The sequence below is a fragment of the Sardina pilchardus genome, chromosome 10, assembly GCF_963854185.1.
Source record: "Sardina pilchardus chromosome 10, fSarPil1.1, whole genome shotgun sequence".
NCBI classification, from domain to species: Eukaryota; Metazoa; Chordata; class Actinopteri; order Clupeiformes; family Clupeidae; genus Sardina; species Sardina pilchardus.
In genome coordinates, this window is record NC_085003.1 from 646370 (window position 1) to 665750 (window position 19381).

The 19381-nt window shown below is 41.2% G+C and overlaps 1 protein-coding gene across 1 annotated transcript in view; it reads right to left on the bottom strand.

Moving 5' to 3' along the window:
• The window catches only part of tes (testis derived transcript (3 LIM domains)), a 133892-nt gene that overhangs the window by 63198 nt on the left and 51313 nt on the right, over positions 1-19381 (bottom strand). The window contains exon 2 of the mRNA XM_062547672.1: positions 13924-14009. Within this exon, the coding sequence (XP_062403656.1) occupies positions 13924-14009 (86 nt within the window). The remainder of the gene's footprint in view (positions 1-13923; positions 14010-19381) is intronic.

A 19381-nucleotide genomic window follows, 5' to 3' on the forward strand; every position in this document is an offset into this window, starting at 1 on the left:
ACAAGTAAAGTAACGACGTTCAAGGAGAGTAGCTGTGTGCACATCCCACCTTGCAGGTGCAGGACAAATGTAGAGTAATATGGAAGAAAAAGGTAATGTCCGCAACACTGATAATTGCTCCCGGTTTAATGAAAAAAATGCAACGTTTCGACCCTACTGGGTCTTCATCAGGCAAATGGTGAACACATTTGTGAAAGGGTCATATAAAGGTCCAACAATCACCTGACCCACAATGTTACCTCCCTGTTTCACTAGGCCTGGTAGCCCCACTAATCACTCAATCAGAGTTACAAGTATCCAGTATAAACAGATTTGTCAGAAAGGGCTTACAGCCTTGAGGGGTAGATAGCATTGCATAAAGGTATAATTAATTACATAATAATAAAGAATAAAATGAAAAAAAATGAAAAAAACCAAAGAAGAAACAAATGAAAAAAATAAAATTTTTAGAAAATACAATTTTTAGAGAAGGACTGTCCCAAATGTCCAAAAAGCCCCAAACAAATTAAGAAGAGAGAAAGAAACATTACATCACACAGTACATACAAATCCTACAGGAATGGTTTAATGTCAAATTCCTCATTAAGACCATTGGGAGACATTGTGTTAAGGAAATGAATCCAGAAGGTTTCCCGTTGAAGAAGAATTTTGTCTTGATCACCCCCTCTAGGAGGTTTTCTGACTTGCTCCACCCCGATGTATCTAAGGGCGCTGACATTATGTCCAGCTAGTTTAAAATGAGCGGCTACAGGACTGCGCTCATCCCCAGTTCTGATGGTGCTCCTGTGCTCGCTCATCCTGGTTCGAAGTGCTCGCGCTGTTTTACCCACATATGCTAGGCCACAAGGGCAGCGAATTAGATAAACAACATGTGTGGTGCTGCATGTGATGGCTCCGCGGATCGATATGGTTTTACCAGTGTGTGGGTGATTAAAACTTTTGCACTTGTGCGTATAAGAGCACTGGGCGCAACTACCACATTTATAGTTACCATCCGGCACCGTGAGGAAAGATGCGAGTTGCGGACGTGTATCGCTTTTAACCAGGCGGTCTCTCAGGTTAGGGGCACGCTTGAAGACAAGCTTGGGTTTTTCTGGAAAAACTCTCATCAGTTTAGGGTCTGAATCAACAATGTGCCAGTGTTTGTAAACAGATTTCCTGAATTCTGACACAAGGGGAGAATATGTTACACAGCACAAAGGGGACTTATTCGGGTCTTTAGCGCGTGTTTTGGGACGAAGACACTCCTCTTGTGTTGTCTGATCAAAACGAGTTTTTGCTGCATCAACCCAATCTTGCTTATAACCTCTACTGAGGAATCTTTGGGTCAAGTCTGATGCCTGCGCTGAGTATGATGCGTTGTCACTACAAATTCTACGCACACGATGGAACTGACTGATTGGCAGACTTTTGACCAGCGGCCTGGGATGGAAACTATCCCCATGCAATATAGTATTGCGATCCGTGGGCTTACGGAAAAGATCAGTTTTCATGGTCGTGCCATCTTTATACACCTGAACATCCAGGAAGCTGATCCGATGTTCATCGTACTCCAAAGTGAATTTCAAGTGTTCACTGCACGAGTTGAGATACTCATGGAAACCCATTAATTCATCTAATGCGCAGTCAATGATAAGAAAAATGTCATCAATAAACCGCTTGTAGAATAGGATCTTAGGGTAGAATGGATTGTTCTGATGTAGCACAAATTTGTTTTCAAAAAACCCCATATATAAGCAGGCATAATTTGGAGCCATTTTACTACCCATAGCAGTGCCTTTCTTTTGTATATAGAACTCGTTTTTAAAACGAAAAAAGTTGTTGGTCAGAACTATGTTTGCCAGGTCTAGAATGCACTCACTGCTGGGTTTGGGCTCAGACTGATTTAAAGAAAGAAAGTGCTGGAGTGCTTCAAGGCCACCGTCATGTGGAATGTTTGTGTATAAGCTCTGAACATCAAAAGTAGCCAACAGCAAATTATCAGAAGTAACATCAAAGGCTTTCAGTGAGTTAATAAAATCAATAGAGTCCCGTATATAGGAGGGAAGAGAGACCACTTCTGATTTAATAAAATGATCAACATAGGCAGATATGTTTTCCGTTAGGCTGCCGATCCCACTAACAATAGGTCTCCCCTTGACAGGGGTATCTAAGCCCTTATGTATTTTAGGGAGCGTATAAATTACAGGGATCAGACCGCCTCGCCTGCAGACCAGCAAGAGAGTACGGTAATCAATCTTTCTGAAAAGACACTGTCTGACGCGTGCGTATCATCCTTGAGTAAGGGACTGAGTTTTGTCCCAACCGCCCATACCAATGACTTTGAGACTATTATTGACTTTCACAAGTGTTTTCGTAACCTAAGACTGAGGGAATTTTTCCATTCTGACAAAAGAGACTGTCTGACCATGAATGTTTCTCCAGTGGAACAAGTCCACCCGTCTGCCACCTCTGCCCCTAGTGACTCGGCCCATAGTCGCTTCAAGAAAAGGTCTACATTTATTCCTCCCAAGTACCGTAACGCCTCTCTTGACACTTATTGCCGTCTAGTTGAGAATGATGTAAAGGGCTTGCTTAAAAAGAAAAAGGAATACAAAGTGTATAGTAATCTGTCTAAAGAGGAAAGAGAAGCTGTAATGGACTTGAGCAAAGATAATAAGATTGTGGTACGACCTGCTGACAAGGGGGGAGCTGTTGTTTTGCAAAATGCTGTGGACTATGAAAAAGAAATTAAAAGACAATTAAGTGATGTAACGTTTTATGAGAAATTGTCATCTGATCCTACTAGCAGGTTGAAGACTCGGGTGCACTCGCAATTGCAGCATCACTTTAACAATGAGGAATTTGATAAAAATGTCTTTGAGTTTCTTAAGGTTGAACATCCAGTGATCCCTGTAATTTATACGCTCCCTAAAATACATAAGGGCTTAGATACCCCTGTCAAGGGGAGACCTATTGTTAGTGGGATCGGCAGCCTAACGGAAAACATATCTGCCTATGTTGATCATTTTATTAAATCAGAAGTGGTCTCTCTTCCCTCCTATATACGGGACTCTATTGATTTTATTAACTCACTGAAAGCCTTTGATGTTACTTCTGATAATTTGCTGTTGGCTACTTTTGATGTTCAGAGCTTATACACAAACATTCCACATGACGGTGGCCTTGAAGCACTCCAGCACTTTCTTTCTTTAAATCAGTCTGAGCCCAAACCCAGCAGTGAGTGCATTCTAGACCTGGCAAACATAGTTCTGACCAACAACTTTTTTCGTTTTAAAAACGAGTTCTATATACAAAAGAAAGGCACTGCTATGGGTAGTAAAATGGCTCCAAATTATGCCTGCTTATATATGGGGTTTTTTGAAAACAAATTTGTGCTACATCAGAACAATCCATTCTACCCTAAGATCCTATTCTACAAGCGGTTTATTGATGACATTTTTCTTATCATTGACTGCGCATTAGATGAATTAATGGGTTTCCATGAGTATCTCAACTCGTGCAGTGAACACTTGAAATTCACTTTGGAGTACGATGAACATCGGATCAGCTTCCTGGATGTTCAGGTGTATAAAGATGGCACGACCATGAAAACTGATCTTTTCCGTAAGCCCACGGATCGCAATACTATATTGCATGGGGATAGTTTCCATCCCAGGCCGCTGGTCAAAAGTCTGCCAATCAGTCAGTTCCATCGTGTGCGTAGAATTTGTAGTGACAACGCATCATACTCAGCGCAGGCATCAGACTTGACCCAAAGATTCCTCAGTAGAGGTTATAAGCAAGATTGGGTTGATGCAGCAAAAACTCGTTTTGATCAGACAACACAAGAGGAGTGTCTTCGTCCCAAAACACGCGCTAAAGACCCGAATAAGTCCCCTTTGTGCTGTGTAACATATTCTCCCCTTGTGTCAGAATTCAGGAAATCTGTTTACAAACACTGGCACATTGTTGATTCAGACCCTAAACTGATGAGAGTTTTTCCAGAAAAACCCAAGCTTGTCTTCAAGCGTGCCCCTAACCTGAGAGACCGCCTGGTTAAAAGCGATACACGTCCGCAACTCGCATCTTTCCTCACGGTGCCGGATGGTAACTATAAATGTGGTAGTTGCGCCCAGTGCTCTTATACGCACAAGTGCAAAAGTTTTAATCACCCACACACTGGTAAAACCATATCGATCCGCGGAGCCATCACATGCAGCACCACACATGTTGTTTATCTAATTCGCTGCCCTTGTGGCCTAGCATATGTGGGTAAAACAGCGCGAGCACTTCGAACCAGGATGAGCGAGCACAGGAGCACCATCAGAACTGGGGATGAGCGCAGTCCTGTAGCCGCTCATTTTAAACTAGCTGGACATAATGTCAGCGCCCTTAGATACATCGGGGTGGAGCAAGTCAGAAAACCTCCTAGAGGGGGTGATCAAGACAAAATTCTTCTTCAACGGGAAACCTTCTGGATTCATTTCCTTAACACAATGTCTCCCAATGGTCTTAATGAGGAATTTGACATTAAACCATTCCTGTAGGATTTGTATGTACTGTGTGATGTAATGTTTCTTTCTCTCTTCTTAATTTGTTTGGGGCTTTTTGGACATTTGGGACAGTCCTTCTCTAAAAATTGTATTTTCTAAAAATTTTATTTTTTTCATTTGTTTCTTCTTTGGTTTTTTTCATTTTTTTTCATTTTATTCTTTATTATTATGTAATTAATTATACCTTTATGCAATGCTATCTACCCCTCAAGGCTGTAAGCCCTTTCTGACAAATCTGTTTATACTGGATACTTGTAACTCTGATTGAGTGATTAGTGGGGCTACCAGGCCTAGTGAAACAGGGAGGTAACATTGTGGGTCAGGTGATTGTTGGACCTTTATATGACCCTTTCACAAATGTGTTCACCATTTGCCTGATGAAGACCCAGTAGGGTCGAAACGTTGCATTTTTTTCATTAAACCGGGAGCAATTATCAGTGTTGCGGACATTACCTTTTTCTTCCATTTTAACGCATCTTAACCAGGGGTGCCAATAATTGTGGAGGGCGCTGTATATATATATATAGAGAGAGAGAGAGAGAGAGAGAAACAGGCCCACAGCATCACCAATCCTCCCCCTTACTTCATATATATATATATATATATATATATATATATATATATATATATATATATATATATAAATAAGCACATAAGGACAAAAAAGAAACAAAGTCCATAACTAAATTACAACAACACCACTTATGCAGCAACATTTATCACTTTTCTCAACGCTCAAAACACACTCAACACTTCACAGTGCCTTCACCTCCCCGCCAATGTGTAGCACTCACATGCACGGCAGCCATCATGTGTGAAAGAGCCAATTACACTGGGGGATGATTAGGGGGCCAGATTGAATGAGCCAGTTTGAGAATTTAGTCTGGATAATGGGGAACCCTAGCCTGGTCCTAACCATCCCATAATACTACCATTTCATTTCGTATTATGGTCTGGCATTTCTTTGCTCTGAAGCGCTTGCAGGAAGCGGGAAGTAACGCCCAGTTCTGGTTTGAATTGATTGGACAGCTCTCACCCAATCGGCGATAGTTACTCATAACAACATAGCGCAGGCGTTTAACGTCATCGTCACGAGCGCCCTCCCCCTTTCGCCCCCACCAACCCGTCTCTTCGTTTATTGGCTGCTTTCTGGAGGGGGGGCGTTCTGTTACAATTCTACCGAGCAGAATGCTCCACAGAGGAGCACGGCCAGACTCGTAGTGGAGGCAATCCTTGGCCGGAAGTACGTGGATGGCTCGCGAGGCTAGGGGAACCCTAGCCTGGCAAGCCAAACTACACAGAAATGTATAGTCTGGGGTCGGACCATTCACAGAGTTGAAGCCTGTGGGTGGGATGAACAGTTGTCTTTCAAACTGCCTCTGCATATAATAGGCCAGCATTTGTGACCAATCGTAGCCGGTCGGCAAAACGGCAACAGGGCTGCCAAGTTTCAGAAAATTGCAAGCGACAGTGAGATGCGTTTGTCGAACATTTTTTTTACTGTCTGTCACACTCAAAGCGTGACACTTGGCAGCTCCGATTAGAGTCGCTTTTTCAAGTGTGAACTTACCAAGACAGAGGCAAATAGATGTTACACAGCTCTGCAACAAGTATAGGACAATGATAGACGTAGCAGCCGTAACGTTAACTTGGAAACTCAAAGAGAAACAGCGAATCAACAGTGAAGAAAATCTAGCAAGCAGGAGAACGTTTTAAATCTAATTATCGGAGTCGGCGCTGTTGTGTGTGAAAGATAAGTTAGATGCCAAGACCCGCCTTTCGTTGCTTCTGATTTGTTTATTGCGTGATGCCTTCGGGCTCAAGGACTCCGTACACAGATAGAGCGTTCTGATTGGCTAGGCTGAACTCGAGCCTGGCGCAGGCTTGTCCTCAACGGTGCGACCCTAGACCATCCCGCTAGGCAAAAATATTTTTGGCCGCTAGGGTGCGTCTAGATTTCTAGGCTAGGGGAACCCCTCAATCCTTGCAAAAAGTGTTGTGAAGAAACAGCATAAATCTAGTGTTTGCACTTTACAGGAAGGTATGACCGCCTGTACAAATACTGGATTTACATGGTTTCTTTACAATTGAGTTTAACATGCATAGTGGTGTCTTGTAAAGATACTGTTCATGTTCCACAGCACTTGTAATTAGGGCCCGAGCACCGAGGTGCGGCCGCTGTAGCAGCGGCTGCACCGTAGGTGCAAGGCCCTGTTGTTTTTGCTCAGATTATTAGGGATCGAGCACCGAGGTGCGGCCGCTGTAGCAGCGGCTGCACCATAGGTGCAAGGCCCTATTGTTTTTGCTCAGATTATTATTATTATTAGGGCCCGAGCACCGAGGTGCGGCCGCTGTAGCAGCATTTATTAACTGTTCTTATTCTTGTTGTTTTAATTCTAGTTGATCTATTTCCTTTTTAATGTTGTTTTCTCTAACTCTACTTTCCTTTTGCCTAAGGGAAGCCATCTTTATAGCGTGCCCTCTAAAGGCACATTTGAAGGCTTCCCAAACGATGTGTGGATTAGCTGATCCTTCATTAATCAAGAAAAAATCTTCTATAAATTTGATAGTATTTGTTATAAATATAGGATCATCCAAAAGTTTCTGGTTAAACTTCCAATAAGATTTTCCTCTTGAGAAGTCTGCCATTTCCAAATGTAGGGATATCAAATAATGGTCTGATCTAAACTTATCCTCAATCATAACTTTTTTAACTTTAGATACTAAAGAGAAGGAGATGAGAAAATAATCAATGCGACTCGCTTGATTTTGTCTTCTCCATGTGTATTTTCTTAATTTTGGATTTTTTTGTCTCCATATATCCACCATATATTTTCTATTTATTATTGATTTAATTTCTCTTTGACTTTGTTGTTCATAGTCAATTTGAATACTTCTTTTTCGATCAACCTCCCCATTTTGAACAACATTAAAGTCCCCTACCATAATGTAATGATCACTTGCGAATGCATCCATTTTCTCATATATTTCTTCAAAAAAATTGGCATCATCTGTATTTGGCCCGTATATATTAACTAAACAAACATCTTTTTCTTCAATGGTCATTTTCAATATTATCCATCTTCCATGGGAGTGGGATTCAAATTTCTCAATTATAATTTTTGAATGTCTTTCAAATAAGATAGCAACACCTCTTTTATTTTTCAATTCATGAGAAAATATAACTGGACCGCCCCATTCTTCCTTCCATTTGTCAACATCAGCGGGAGTAGAGTGTGTTTCTTGCAAACAAATCATTGAATGTTTTTTTTTCCTACAGCCATGAAAATATTTGATTTCGCTTTTTCTTTTCTGCTAGGCCGTTAGTATTATAACTTGCAAATCGGTATTCTTCGCTGAACATCTTTGATATAATTTTTATCTTGAAATATTGGGACATTGTATGCACACCTCTTGGTTAGAATTGATTGTTTGTACTTAGATCTTTCACAATTCATTGTTTTCAAACTGCTCATATCCCCTATCCACTTTTCGTTCCTTATTTTCCCCAACCCTCTTCCCCAACTTAAAAGGCTATCCCCCAAAATAAAAAAGAACAGAAAAAGAAAAAAAAGAAAAACAAACATTCAAAACTTACAAAAACAATGACAGTCTCACTGCACTATGCTATCTTTATCTTTTTTTAAACTTTAAGTTAGCCTAGTATATATATTTTTTTTCTCAATTTATTTTCCTTTTTCAATCTATTCTTTTTTTTCATTCTTTTTAATTATATATTTTCTCCTGTTTTGATTGAAATCTCAAAATTACCACATGTTCAAGGACACAGTTCAGATTTTTTTAAAAAAAGAGAGAGAAAGAAACAGAACAAGGAGAGCATGTTAGGCTATTTCTACTACCACGTGTCTCAGTTTCAAAAACTCTTTCTAATGAAATGTTTCCCTTCGATAAAAAGAAAAAATACAAAAAAAAGAGTAGTCTGGATATTATAGAAAGCTCTCATTTTCAACAAACAAAATGAAACTGATACAAACTTAGTGAGATAACGTTACTATCGAGTATCCATGCGTTCAAGTCTTATTCCTTTTCAACTCAAGAAGATAGAAAAATCGGAGGCCACTTACCAAGACTTGTTTAGATAAATCATATTTTGTTTGGCTACTCACAACCACGTCGCAACGTTTGGGTCTCTGAAGAGCTGGTCGTTTGGTAGTTTATCCATTGTTATACTCACAACCACGTCGTAACGTTTGGGTCTCTGTAGAGCTGGTCGTTGATGAATAATTTGTCCATTATTGAGCGCACCTTCATTTTTTTTGTTTTGCGATCTTTCATGATAGGGATGAGGATACGTCTTCTCTCATTAGCTAGTGTGTTTGTAGTGACAGTCACATACAAGTTTTGATGTTGTTTGATGTGGCGCTAATTCTGTCACTCAATAGCACATTAATAATCGTGGCTCACGCATAGTTTTACCTAAAATATTATGAAGCTAGTTTACAAATATTTATACTATTTATACTGAAATTTTGACATTAACCACTTTAAAAGAAAGTGAGTTATTTATGTTTTCATGAGTATGTGTCTCATATCCGCTTCTTTCACATCCGCTCCTTCCTTTCCCAGAGACACGCACACAGGCACCATCCCCCTTCCCCCAGGCCCCCCCCTTCCCCCTTGTCTCTTCTCTCTCTCTCTCTCTATCTTAGGCCCACTCCCCATCCCCCATGCCTCTCTGTATCTAAGCCCCATTCTCTCCCTTCCTCAGTAAACATCATGAAAATGAATGACCAAAATTTAAATGAGTCAAGAATGACAGTGTGATGCAAAGTAAAAGGTAAAGAAAATATCATGTGTATAATGGTTTTATCCGGGTTATATATTGTAGGTGTGTATGCATGTTGTGCAGTGGAGGTAAGGAGACCAACAGAATAACTCAATTTGAGGATGAGTGAAGGCACCACAATCCTGCCGCTTATTTGCAATGTGTGTGCATGACAACACCTTGGTTAATAGATCTGAAACTATCCTTAATATGAGATAATGATTAACGAAGGCTTAAGAATGCTCTGTCTTGTTGTCTGTTGTGGTTGATACATTCATTCACAAAAATGAACCAAATTTGGTGTGCTTGTGTGTTATTGCTACTGCTAGTCAGAGACAGAGCTCTGGCCTGGGGTGTGGCTTAGGGATTCTATAGCGCCACCTAGCGCATTGTCTGTTTTGGTTGACATGTACATTCACAAAAATGACCCACATTTGGTGGGCATGTATGTTATTGCATCCCCTAGTCAGGGACAAAGCTCTGGCCTAGGGTGTGACTTAGGGACTCTATAACGCCACCTAGCACGTTGTCTGTTGTGGTTGACACGTACATTCACCAAAATTAACCAAATTTGGTGGGCATGTGTGTTATTGCTATAGCTATTCAGAGACAGAGCTCTGGCCTCGGGTGTGGTTTAGGGACTCCATAGCGCCACCTAGCACATTGTCTATTGTGGCTGACACACACATTCAAGAAAATGAAACAAATTTGGTGGGCTTGTATGTTACTGCTACCGCTGGTCAAAGACAGAGCTCTGGCCTAGGGTTTGGCTTAGGGACTCTATAGCGTCACCAAGCACATTGTCTGTTGTGGTTCACACACATTCATGAAAATGAACCACATTTGGTGGGCTGAGACAGAGCCCTGGCCTAGGGCACGCACACACACACACACACACACACACACACACACACACACACACACACACACACACACACACACACACACACACACACACACACACACACACACACACACACACACACACACACACACACACACACACACACACACGGCAGCCGTGGCCTACTGGTTAGGGCTTGGGGCTTGTGGCTTGTAACTGGAGGGTTGCCGGTTCGATCCCCAACCAGTCCACGGCTGAAGTGCCCTTGAGCAAGGCACCTAACCCCTCACTGCTCCCAGAGCGCCGCTGGTTGGGCAGGCAGCTCACTGCTCTGACTTAAGCTAGAAGTATACTCGACGCGCCCGACCTGTCGCACGACAATGTGACGTCAAAATGACGTAATTTCAGCCACATTTCAGCCGCGCGCCGACGTGTCGCGCACTGAACATTTGATATCAGCCGCGCGCACCAACCTCGCACGACAACTAGGAAGAGATTGAAGCCAAGCTCACGGAGCCAGTGTCCTTTTACAGTCATCAACCACATAACCACATTCAGGCATTATCATATAGCCTTTCCAACATCTTAAATAAGCCCATTCATTTTTAAAACGACTGTAGTCATGAAGTTTGAATAATAGTAAGTTTGAGAAGTGGGAAGTAAACTTGGCTAGGTCGTTTGGATGACTGATTTGTTTACAGTCGTGAACTACGTTGGATAAGTTAACGAAGTTACCAGTGAGAGTTGCAACAGGAGGAATTAGGGGGAAATGACTAGGACCGAGGCACATAATCATTCCAGCAAAAGGTAACGAAGAGATTTATTTTCAACCAAAGGATATCTGCTAGACCTAAAAAATCTCTTTCCATTTAGGGAGATTACACAAACTCATCTCATAAACAAGATGGTAGGCTAATCCTTCAGTTGTGCAAGCTAAGTCTGAAATATCAGCAAAGAAGCTAGTTGCTACTGCCATTAACGCCAATGGCGTGCCTCTGTTCAGGAGAATACTGCAAATTGTGTCGCGACTACCACGCGCAAGTATACATGGTTACAACGTTCCCCGTGACGTCAACATGTCGCACAACAAGTCGGGTGCGTGGACTGTACCGGGGCCTTTAGTGTGTAATTCACCTCACAGTGTGTTCACTAATTCGGTTAAATGCAAAGAAATGAATTTCCCTCACGGGATCAAAAAAGTATATATTCTATTCTATTCTATTCATTCAGTCAGTCAGTCAGTCAGTCAGTCAGTCAGTCAGTCAGTCAGTCAGTCAGTCAGTCAGTCAGTCAGTCAGTCTGTCTGTCTGTCTGTCTGTCTGTCTGTCTGTCTGTCTGTCTGTCTGTCTGTCTGTCTGTCTCTTTTTTCCTTGCTTGGTTGGAATAGCATGTAATAACCAGAATACAGAAAAGTCAAACAATCATGACTTAGTTACGTTTTGTTTACTTCAAGACACACACACACATATACACACACACAAATTAAATACAGCAACAGGTTTTGTGAATTCAATGATCTGAAGCAAAGATATTAATGTAAGCCATACAGATGCATGATTTACAGTACACCATATCAACACACTGGTTATCATCTCAAATATGGACTACAAATATGGATACAGAGACAGAGCTCTGGCCTAGGGTGTGGCTTAGGGGCTCTATAGCGCCACCTAGCACGTTGTGTATTGCGGTTGACTCATATATTCACGAAAATGAACCAAATTTAGTGGGCTTGTGTGTTATTGCTACCGCTAGTCAGAGACAGAGCTCTGGCCTAGACTGTGGCTTAGGGACTCTGGCGCCACCTAGCGCATTGTCTGTTGTGGTTGACAGGTACATTCACCAAAATGAACCAAATTTGGTGGGCATGTGTGTAATTGCTATAGTTAATCAAGGACAGAGCTCTGGCCTCGGGTGTGGTTTAGGGACCATGGGCCACCTAGCGCACTGTCTGTTGTGGTAGACACATACATTCACGAAAATGAACCATTTTTGGTGGGCTTGTATGTTACTGCTACCGCTATTCAGAGACAGCGCTCTGGCCATGGTTGTCTTAGGGACTGTATAGCACCACCTACCGCATTGTATGTTGTGGTTGACACACACATTCACAAAAATGAACCAAATTTGGTGGGCTTGTGCGTTATTGCTATCGATAGTCAGAGATAGAGCTCTGGCCTAGGGTGTGGCTTAGGGACTCTATGGCGCCACCTAGCGTGTTGTCTGTTGTGGTTGACCCATACATTCAGGAAAATTTACCATAAAGGTAAGAGTTAATTTTCCTTACGTTTAGCTATGTTGGCTGTCTAGCTTAACTCATTAACTGCCATTGACGTCTTTAAATGTCAATTTAGACACATACGTTCACTGCCATTGACGTCTTTAGACGTCAATTGCATTTTTCAATGGGGAGGGCTCATGGGTGAGCTTGGGAACGATCTGGCAGGGTTTCAGGCTTGTAAACAGACTGTACTAGCGATCCGAACCGCTAGATGACAGCAGTGCCATTTGGATGATTATCTGCCTGTAGAGTGCACATGTGGACATACAACAAGCTAACGCACTGAAGATCGACCACAGTGGATGTAGTTTGCACGCGGTGCAGGGAATAAATATGCTTACTTCTTACATCAAGGATGGAAAACATGTGAACGGTATGATCCATTTACATTGGATATTGCTGTATAGACTAACAACAACTTTGCTAGTGCTAGCTTGCTAAGTCTACCGTCCTGTTCAGAGTCTATAGCGACCATCAGAGTCCCTAGCAACCTTGACGAGACTGACGAGATAACAGTGCAATCGTGGTTGACATACTACTGAAACGCTAACGTTAAAAAGTTGATTTTCACAAAAAGATCGTTTTCTCCATTTTTTGGTCAGAAACAGGTGTTTTTAGCCAAACTAACCAATGTTCTACTGACGATTACTAAAAAACGAAAAACGATAGAAACAAACCGTTTTTTCCTGGTGAAAGAAGAGAGTCTACTCTTTCATTTGAGTGTTTACATATAAAACTCACTGTTTGGTGGATCTTAGAAAAACAGTCAAAATGCTGTAAAACATCTGGCAGTATGGAGCGCTCTGCACTGAAAATGGCTGAAAGCCAATGAGTTAATAGATAGATGTTCACTAGAGAGTTTCAAATATTCCAGAGAAAACGAATGAAAACATTAAAGTGTAACTTCACTCCATAACTCCACTCACTTCACATTTCTGAAAAAGGCTTTCAAAATGGGCGAGACAATCTGAAATTTGGAAGGGTAGTGCAGCACTGCTGCAGCCAATCAACCATGGTGATTTTGTGTCAATCTGGGAATGATTGCTGCAGACATGGCTTATCACAGGTAGGCTAATCAGGGCAGCAGGTGTAGGGGCGTTTCATTCCTAATTTGTAACGACCCGGTGACGTAGTCTCAGAAGAAAAGTGCAGGACTACGTAAGCATTCAAATAGCATTTAGGACCAAAATGCCATGGCATGTTTCAACCTGTAGAGGGCGCGGAGAGCTATATCTCCAATACAAAATCATACGAAATGTTGCTTTTCACGGGAAACACAATTTTTGTCAATGTCAACCCTGGTAATAGTGTAGTTCACCACTTATGAGTATTTTCAATCAATCAACAGCTCAAAAAACATATTTTAGGGTGCAGTTACATTTAAAACAAACAAATACTATTTATGCTAGAACATTATGAATTTAATGTATCGAGATTACAATCACACTGATATAACAATTAAAAAGTAAGACTATACCTCCAGAAGTGCAACTCAAATCCTTCACATTTGTCCTTGCATTTCAAACACATTGCTCCAGCTCCAATTTCATGTCCAAGAGTCATCTGTACAGATAACAGAGAATATCTTACCAGGCATTTCCCATTTAGCCATTATCCATAAATTCACAGAAGTAAAGAGTGGTCTACACGGGTCATTCTGTGTCAAATCAGATAAAATGAATTTCCCCTTGGGGATATCAAAGTTCTTCTACCTAATATTTAGGTTCTAAAACAATGGCATGTAAACTATTTTTGCTAAATTCCAATGTTTTCACACATTTCTTCACCATTGACTTTGTATAATTCTTACACTCTCAAAAATACCTCATCTTGGAGCCTGCTATTTTCAGGCTGTAAAACTCAGTTTAAATTAAGTAAATTCAAGGGTTGGTTGATTTGACACAGAATGCCCCACAACATTTACTAATGGCAATAATAATATATTATATATAATATAACAATAGTAATATTGGCGCTTATGCCCAAAGCTATTACAGTATACAGATGGTACGGGTTGAGAATGCTCCTTTCGTTGCAGCATAACGGGAATCCCAAAGGTGTGGCATTTGTAATTAAAACTGCAACCGCAAGGGGGTAACATAAGATCGCCCTAATAACATGCAGGTTCGGCTCATGCCGGAAAAACACGATAAAACCTGAAGACATGACGCTCGGCAAGAGACATGACGCTCGGCATCTCAGATCGGTCATTCCACGTCAAATCAACCAGAGCGCACGCACTTGCGTCTCAAAAAAATCTGAAAAAAATACCATGCGTGCCTATGTTACCCAGGAGACACTCTGTAAAATGTTTTTGTGCTAAGATCAATACTTTTCAAGTAACAGCCAGTTTCACGGGGGGAGGGGGGTGTCAAATTTGTTCTGCCTCTTTTTTTTGTCAAAGTTCACAAGCTCATTGCTCAAGAACTACAATCTGTAGGAGGCTCAAATTTTGCAGGCTGGTGCATAAATAGGAATAGTATTCAGTAAAATCACCACGAGTAGTCTGGATGATCTTGCATGGTCATAGCAGTCCCTCAAAGTTGATCAAAATGTTATTGGAGTTCTTGGCTGGGCTCTGTTTAGGCTTACATTTTTACTCAACATAGGCTCTTGATTTTTTCCCTTATTGAGATCAGTAGAAACACTCTCCGAAAAAGCAATGAAGAGAAAAGAAAATTCATCAGGGACTGAACAGCAGACCTCACAAGTTTGAAAAATAATTTTGGATCTCATATTCAGAGCACCCTAACACCTTGTGGGAATATACGAAGATTTTTTAAATATTTTTTCTTTAATCTGCATTACCTCTTCTTTTTAAAAACACCAATTTGACTTGTCTTATGCAAATCTTTCTTTTTCATTTCCCACCCGAAACATGGACAAAATGCACCATTGAGATCAATATGTTGAGATCAAAAGAGGTAATGCAGATTATAGAAAAAATATTTTAAAAAATCTTTGTATATTCCCACAAGGTGTTAGGGTGCTCTGAATATGAGATCCAAATGTATTTGTCAAACTTGTGAGGTCTGCTGTTCAGTCCCTGATGGATTTTCTTTTCTCTTCATTGCTTTTTCGGAGAGTGTTTCTACTTATCTCAATAAGAAAAAAAAAACCCAAGAGCCTATGTCGAGTAAAAATGTGTCTTCTGAAGGCCTAAACAGAGCCCAGCCAAGAACTCCAATATTTTTTTTTATCAACTTTGAGGGACCTCTATGACCATGCAGGATCATCCAGACTACTCGTGGTGATTTTACTACATACTATTCCTATTTATGCACCAGCCTGCAAAATGAGCCTCCTACAAATTCTAGTTCTTGAGCAATAAGCTTGTGAACTTTGACAAAAAAAAGAGGCAGAACAAATTTGACACCCCCCTCCCCCCGTGAAACTGGCTGTTACTTGAAAAGTATTGATCTTAGCACAAACACATTTTACAGAGTGTCTCCTGGGAAACATAGGTGCACATGGTATTTTTTTCAAATTTTTTTGAGACGCAAGTGCGTGCGCTCTGGTTGATTTGACGTGGAATGACCCAGATGGCAGTTCCAGAGTTTTCGAATGTTTTACAACCCAGCTGGTATCCGCCGTTCATTCCGACATTGACGTCCAATTGTCGTAGTGGAGGCATGTCTCTTTATGGAAAAGGTCCCACCACTCCGACATTTTCTGTTTTCGTGGTCGCAGTGGCGGAATTGAACTTTTTTTTCAAACAACGTGCCATTCCGACATGAGGTCATTAAAAAGCTATTAATGTCATAACTATTAGGCTATCATTAGGCTTAGGCATGGCTGTAGGCAGCTATGAGGCCACTGAGATCTGGACCTCATCAGTTTTGAGAGCTGGAAATACATGTGTTTGCTAAATATCGGTATATTGTTGTGCATGTTGCGTGCGCGACTCGGGGAAGTGAAAGCAGTTCTGTATAGACATTGCAAGTTTCCATGGTGATCATCGGCGCAGCTGTAGCTGATTGTGAAAGACGATTAAAAATACATAAGTTTAGAGCGAACGTTTCAACTATGTTTGCCATGGTGGACAAAAAACACTAAAATAAAACAATAGCCTAAATAACTGTAGTGCGTAATGGACACGGCTCTATCCTAAATAATTTCCGAGGTTCGCCATTTGGTAATATGACCTATCCTTACTGACAATAATTTAGATTGAGCACAACTAAAGATGCACAAAGGCAAAATACAGTCCTAAGCCTATTATATATAGCCTTGCCAATTAATAGCCAATTGAAGATGTACAAAACCAGCATTTGCGTGTCTGCTTGCCGGTGAGGTGTAGCTAGGGATGGGCGATATGGCCTAAAATCTATATTGCGATATACATTGCAGCCTATTGCGATAACGATATATATTGCGATATAAAAATTATAATAAAACCATTTCAGAACAGCTTAGACGATAAGGAAAGACCGATTTGGGGCTTTCATAAGCTGTAAGTGTAAGCCATAATCATCAACATGTTAATACTTAAAGGCTTGAAATATCTCACTTTGCAATGTGTCTAATATGGCCAATTAGTTTCACCTTTTAAGTTGAATTACTGAGATAAATGAACTTTTGCACAATATTCTAATTTTCTTAGCTTCATAGTCTACCTTGGAATACCAGAGTATAACATTATATAAAAAGAGAAAATACTACATTTGTGATATTCATAACCGCACACTTTGCATATTATAGGCTACTATTCATAATACAACTCCCCCTCTTTAATTCAGCTGTCTGGATTACTGTAAACAAAGTAGCATAGTTGGCTATCATGTCGTCTACTGGTTGGACTGTTCAGTTTCCCCACGTGTAGGACTATTTTGAAGTTTTCAAGGTAGGCCTAGGCTAAAACTTTTTCTCCTTGGGACAGGCCCTTTTAGTTGGAAAACACTACTGGTATTGAGACGATCAGTCAAATTGAATGCAATTGTTTTAATCAAATATGTGTAGCATGATGCTAACCGGATTTAACATTAACAATAATTAGCTAGTCGTCTTCTATGCGTTATTGCTTTCACGATTGTGAATGTTTTATTTGGATTGTGCATGTCAAGGGACGGGTGTCCATTGAGCGCGCACGAGACGGAGGGAGAGAGAGAAGGAGAGGGAGAGGGAGAGAAAGCGGGCCAAGTAGAGGGGGGTTTATTTCTATTCTTTTGTTAAATTGCCCACCTAGCTTACAATGAAAACTTGCTAAAGGGATGTATACTTTCACCCGAGCAGCGTCAGGTGCACCACTGCGACCTAGATTTTTTTCAGTTGCACCAGAGAGGGTTAAAGCGGATCTTTTGGTTGCACTCTTAAAAAGTTTGGGAGCTGGAGCCCTGAATTTCGTCATCAACATGCATACAGCGATAGTGCAATATAACTGAAATCTCTATCGCGGGCCAGTTTTATATCGTTTATATCGGATATCGTTTATACCGCCCATTACTAGGTGTAGCCTACAAAAATGAGCATAACATCTGATTATTAAAGTACGGCTATAGGCTATAGGCTACTGGTAAGAGAAGAGCTGATTTAAAATTCAAGTAACGTACGCTATTTAACCCCTCAAGACCGACTGTATTGCAGTCTGCCGACACAGCTAGGCGACGCTCCCAACCACTGAATGAGTGATTCGTTTTGGGTACGAATGAATGGGTTTGCCCTTAGTTTAAATGGAGGCGCGGGGAGAGCGCGCGGCAGCTATTGTTATGTATGGAGCCGGCTTAACAAAGTTTCGTGCGTTAGAGATTCCTGCACGCTGCATTACCGTGACCCTTACCCTTGTGGATGATTTTTTTCTCATTGGAATACAGGATGCCTTTTATCTAACAAACGCGAAAGCTGAGATTGTTGGAAGGACTACTCAAAAAACGTGTTTTTCGTTTCTGGGAGATCTCGTTATCGTTTTGGACTGTCGGATTCTTATGCTTATTGTTTGGACTTATGGACAATGAACTTTGGGGGGTGGTTGTTAGTGCTTTACAAAGCTTTGTGTTAATAAGCAAGTGTCGGGCCTACAGCTCACTGCAAGATGCAGTTGCGCGCTAGGTGGCCACAAACTCATTAACTCATTCACTGCCAGTATATAGACGTCAATTGCATTTTTTCAATGGGGAGGGCTCATGGGTGGGCTTGGGAACGATCTGGCAGAGTTTCAGGCTTGTAAACAGACTGTACTAGCGATCCGAACCGCTAGATGGCAGCAGTGCCATTTGGATGATTAGTATCTGCATGCAGAGCCACATGCAGAGACATAATAGCAAGCAAACACACTGAAGATGACCACAGTGGATCCACAGTGGTCCAGCGAATAAATATGCTTATTTCTTACATCAAGAATGATAATGGATATTGGATATTGCTATAGACTAACAACAACTTTGCTAGTGCTAGCTTGCTAAGTCTACCGTCCTGTTCAGAGTCTATAGCGACCATCAGAGTCCCTAGCAACCTTGAAGAGACTGACGAGATAACAGTGCAATCGTGGTTGACATACTACAAAACGCTAATGTTAAAAAGTTGATTTTCACAAAAAGATTGTTTTCTCCATTTTTCGGTCAAAAACAGGTGTTTTTGGCAAAACTAACTCATGTTCTACTGACGATTACAAAAGAACGGAAAATGATAGAAACAAACAGTTTCTTCCTGGTGAAAGAAGAGGGTCTACTCTTATTTGGTAGCTTGTGTGTTTACATAGTCATAAAACTCACTGATGTAAACAAGGAGCGATCGCCTCCTAGACAAACTGCAAGGCTGCAAAAGCGGATAGGGACACTGGGGGCGGGAGGAAATATGACTGTTTTCGATAAAACTGGTCAGTCTAGCAAAACAACGATTTCTAAGCGATTTTATGACTATGAAAATGTTGCATAGGCTCTCTTTAACACTAGAAGCGCCGTGCCGTTCTGACCCTCTTATACCTAGAAGCGTCGCGCCCC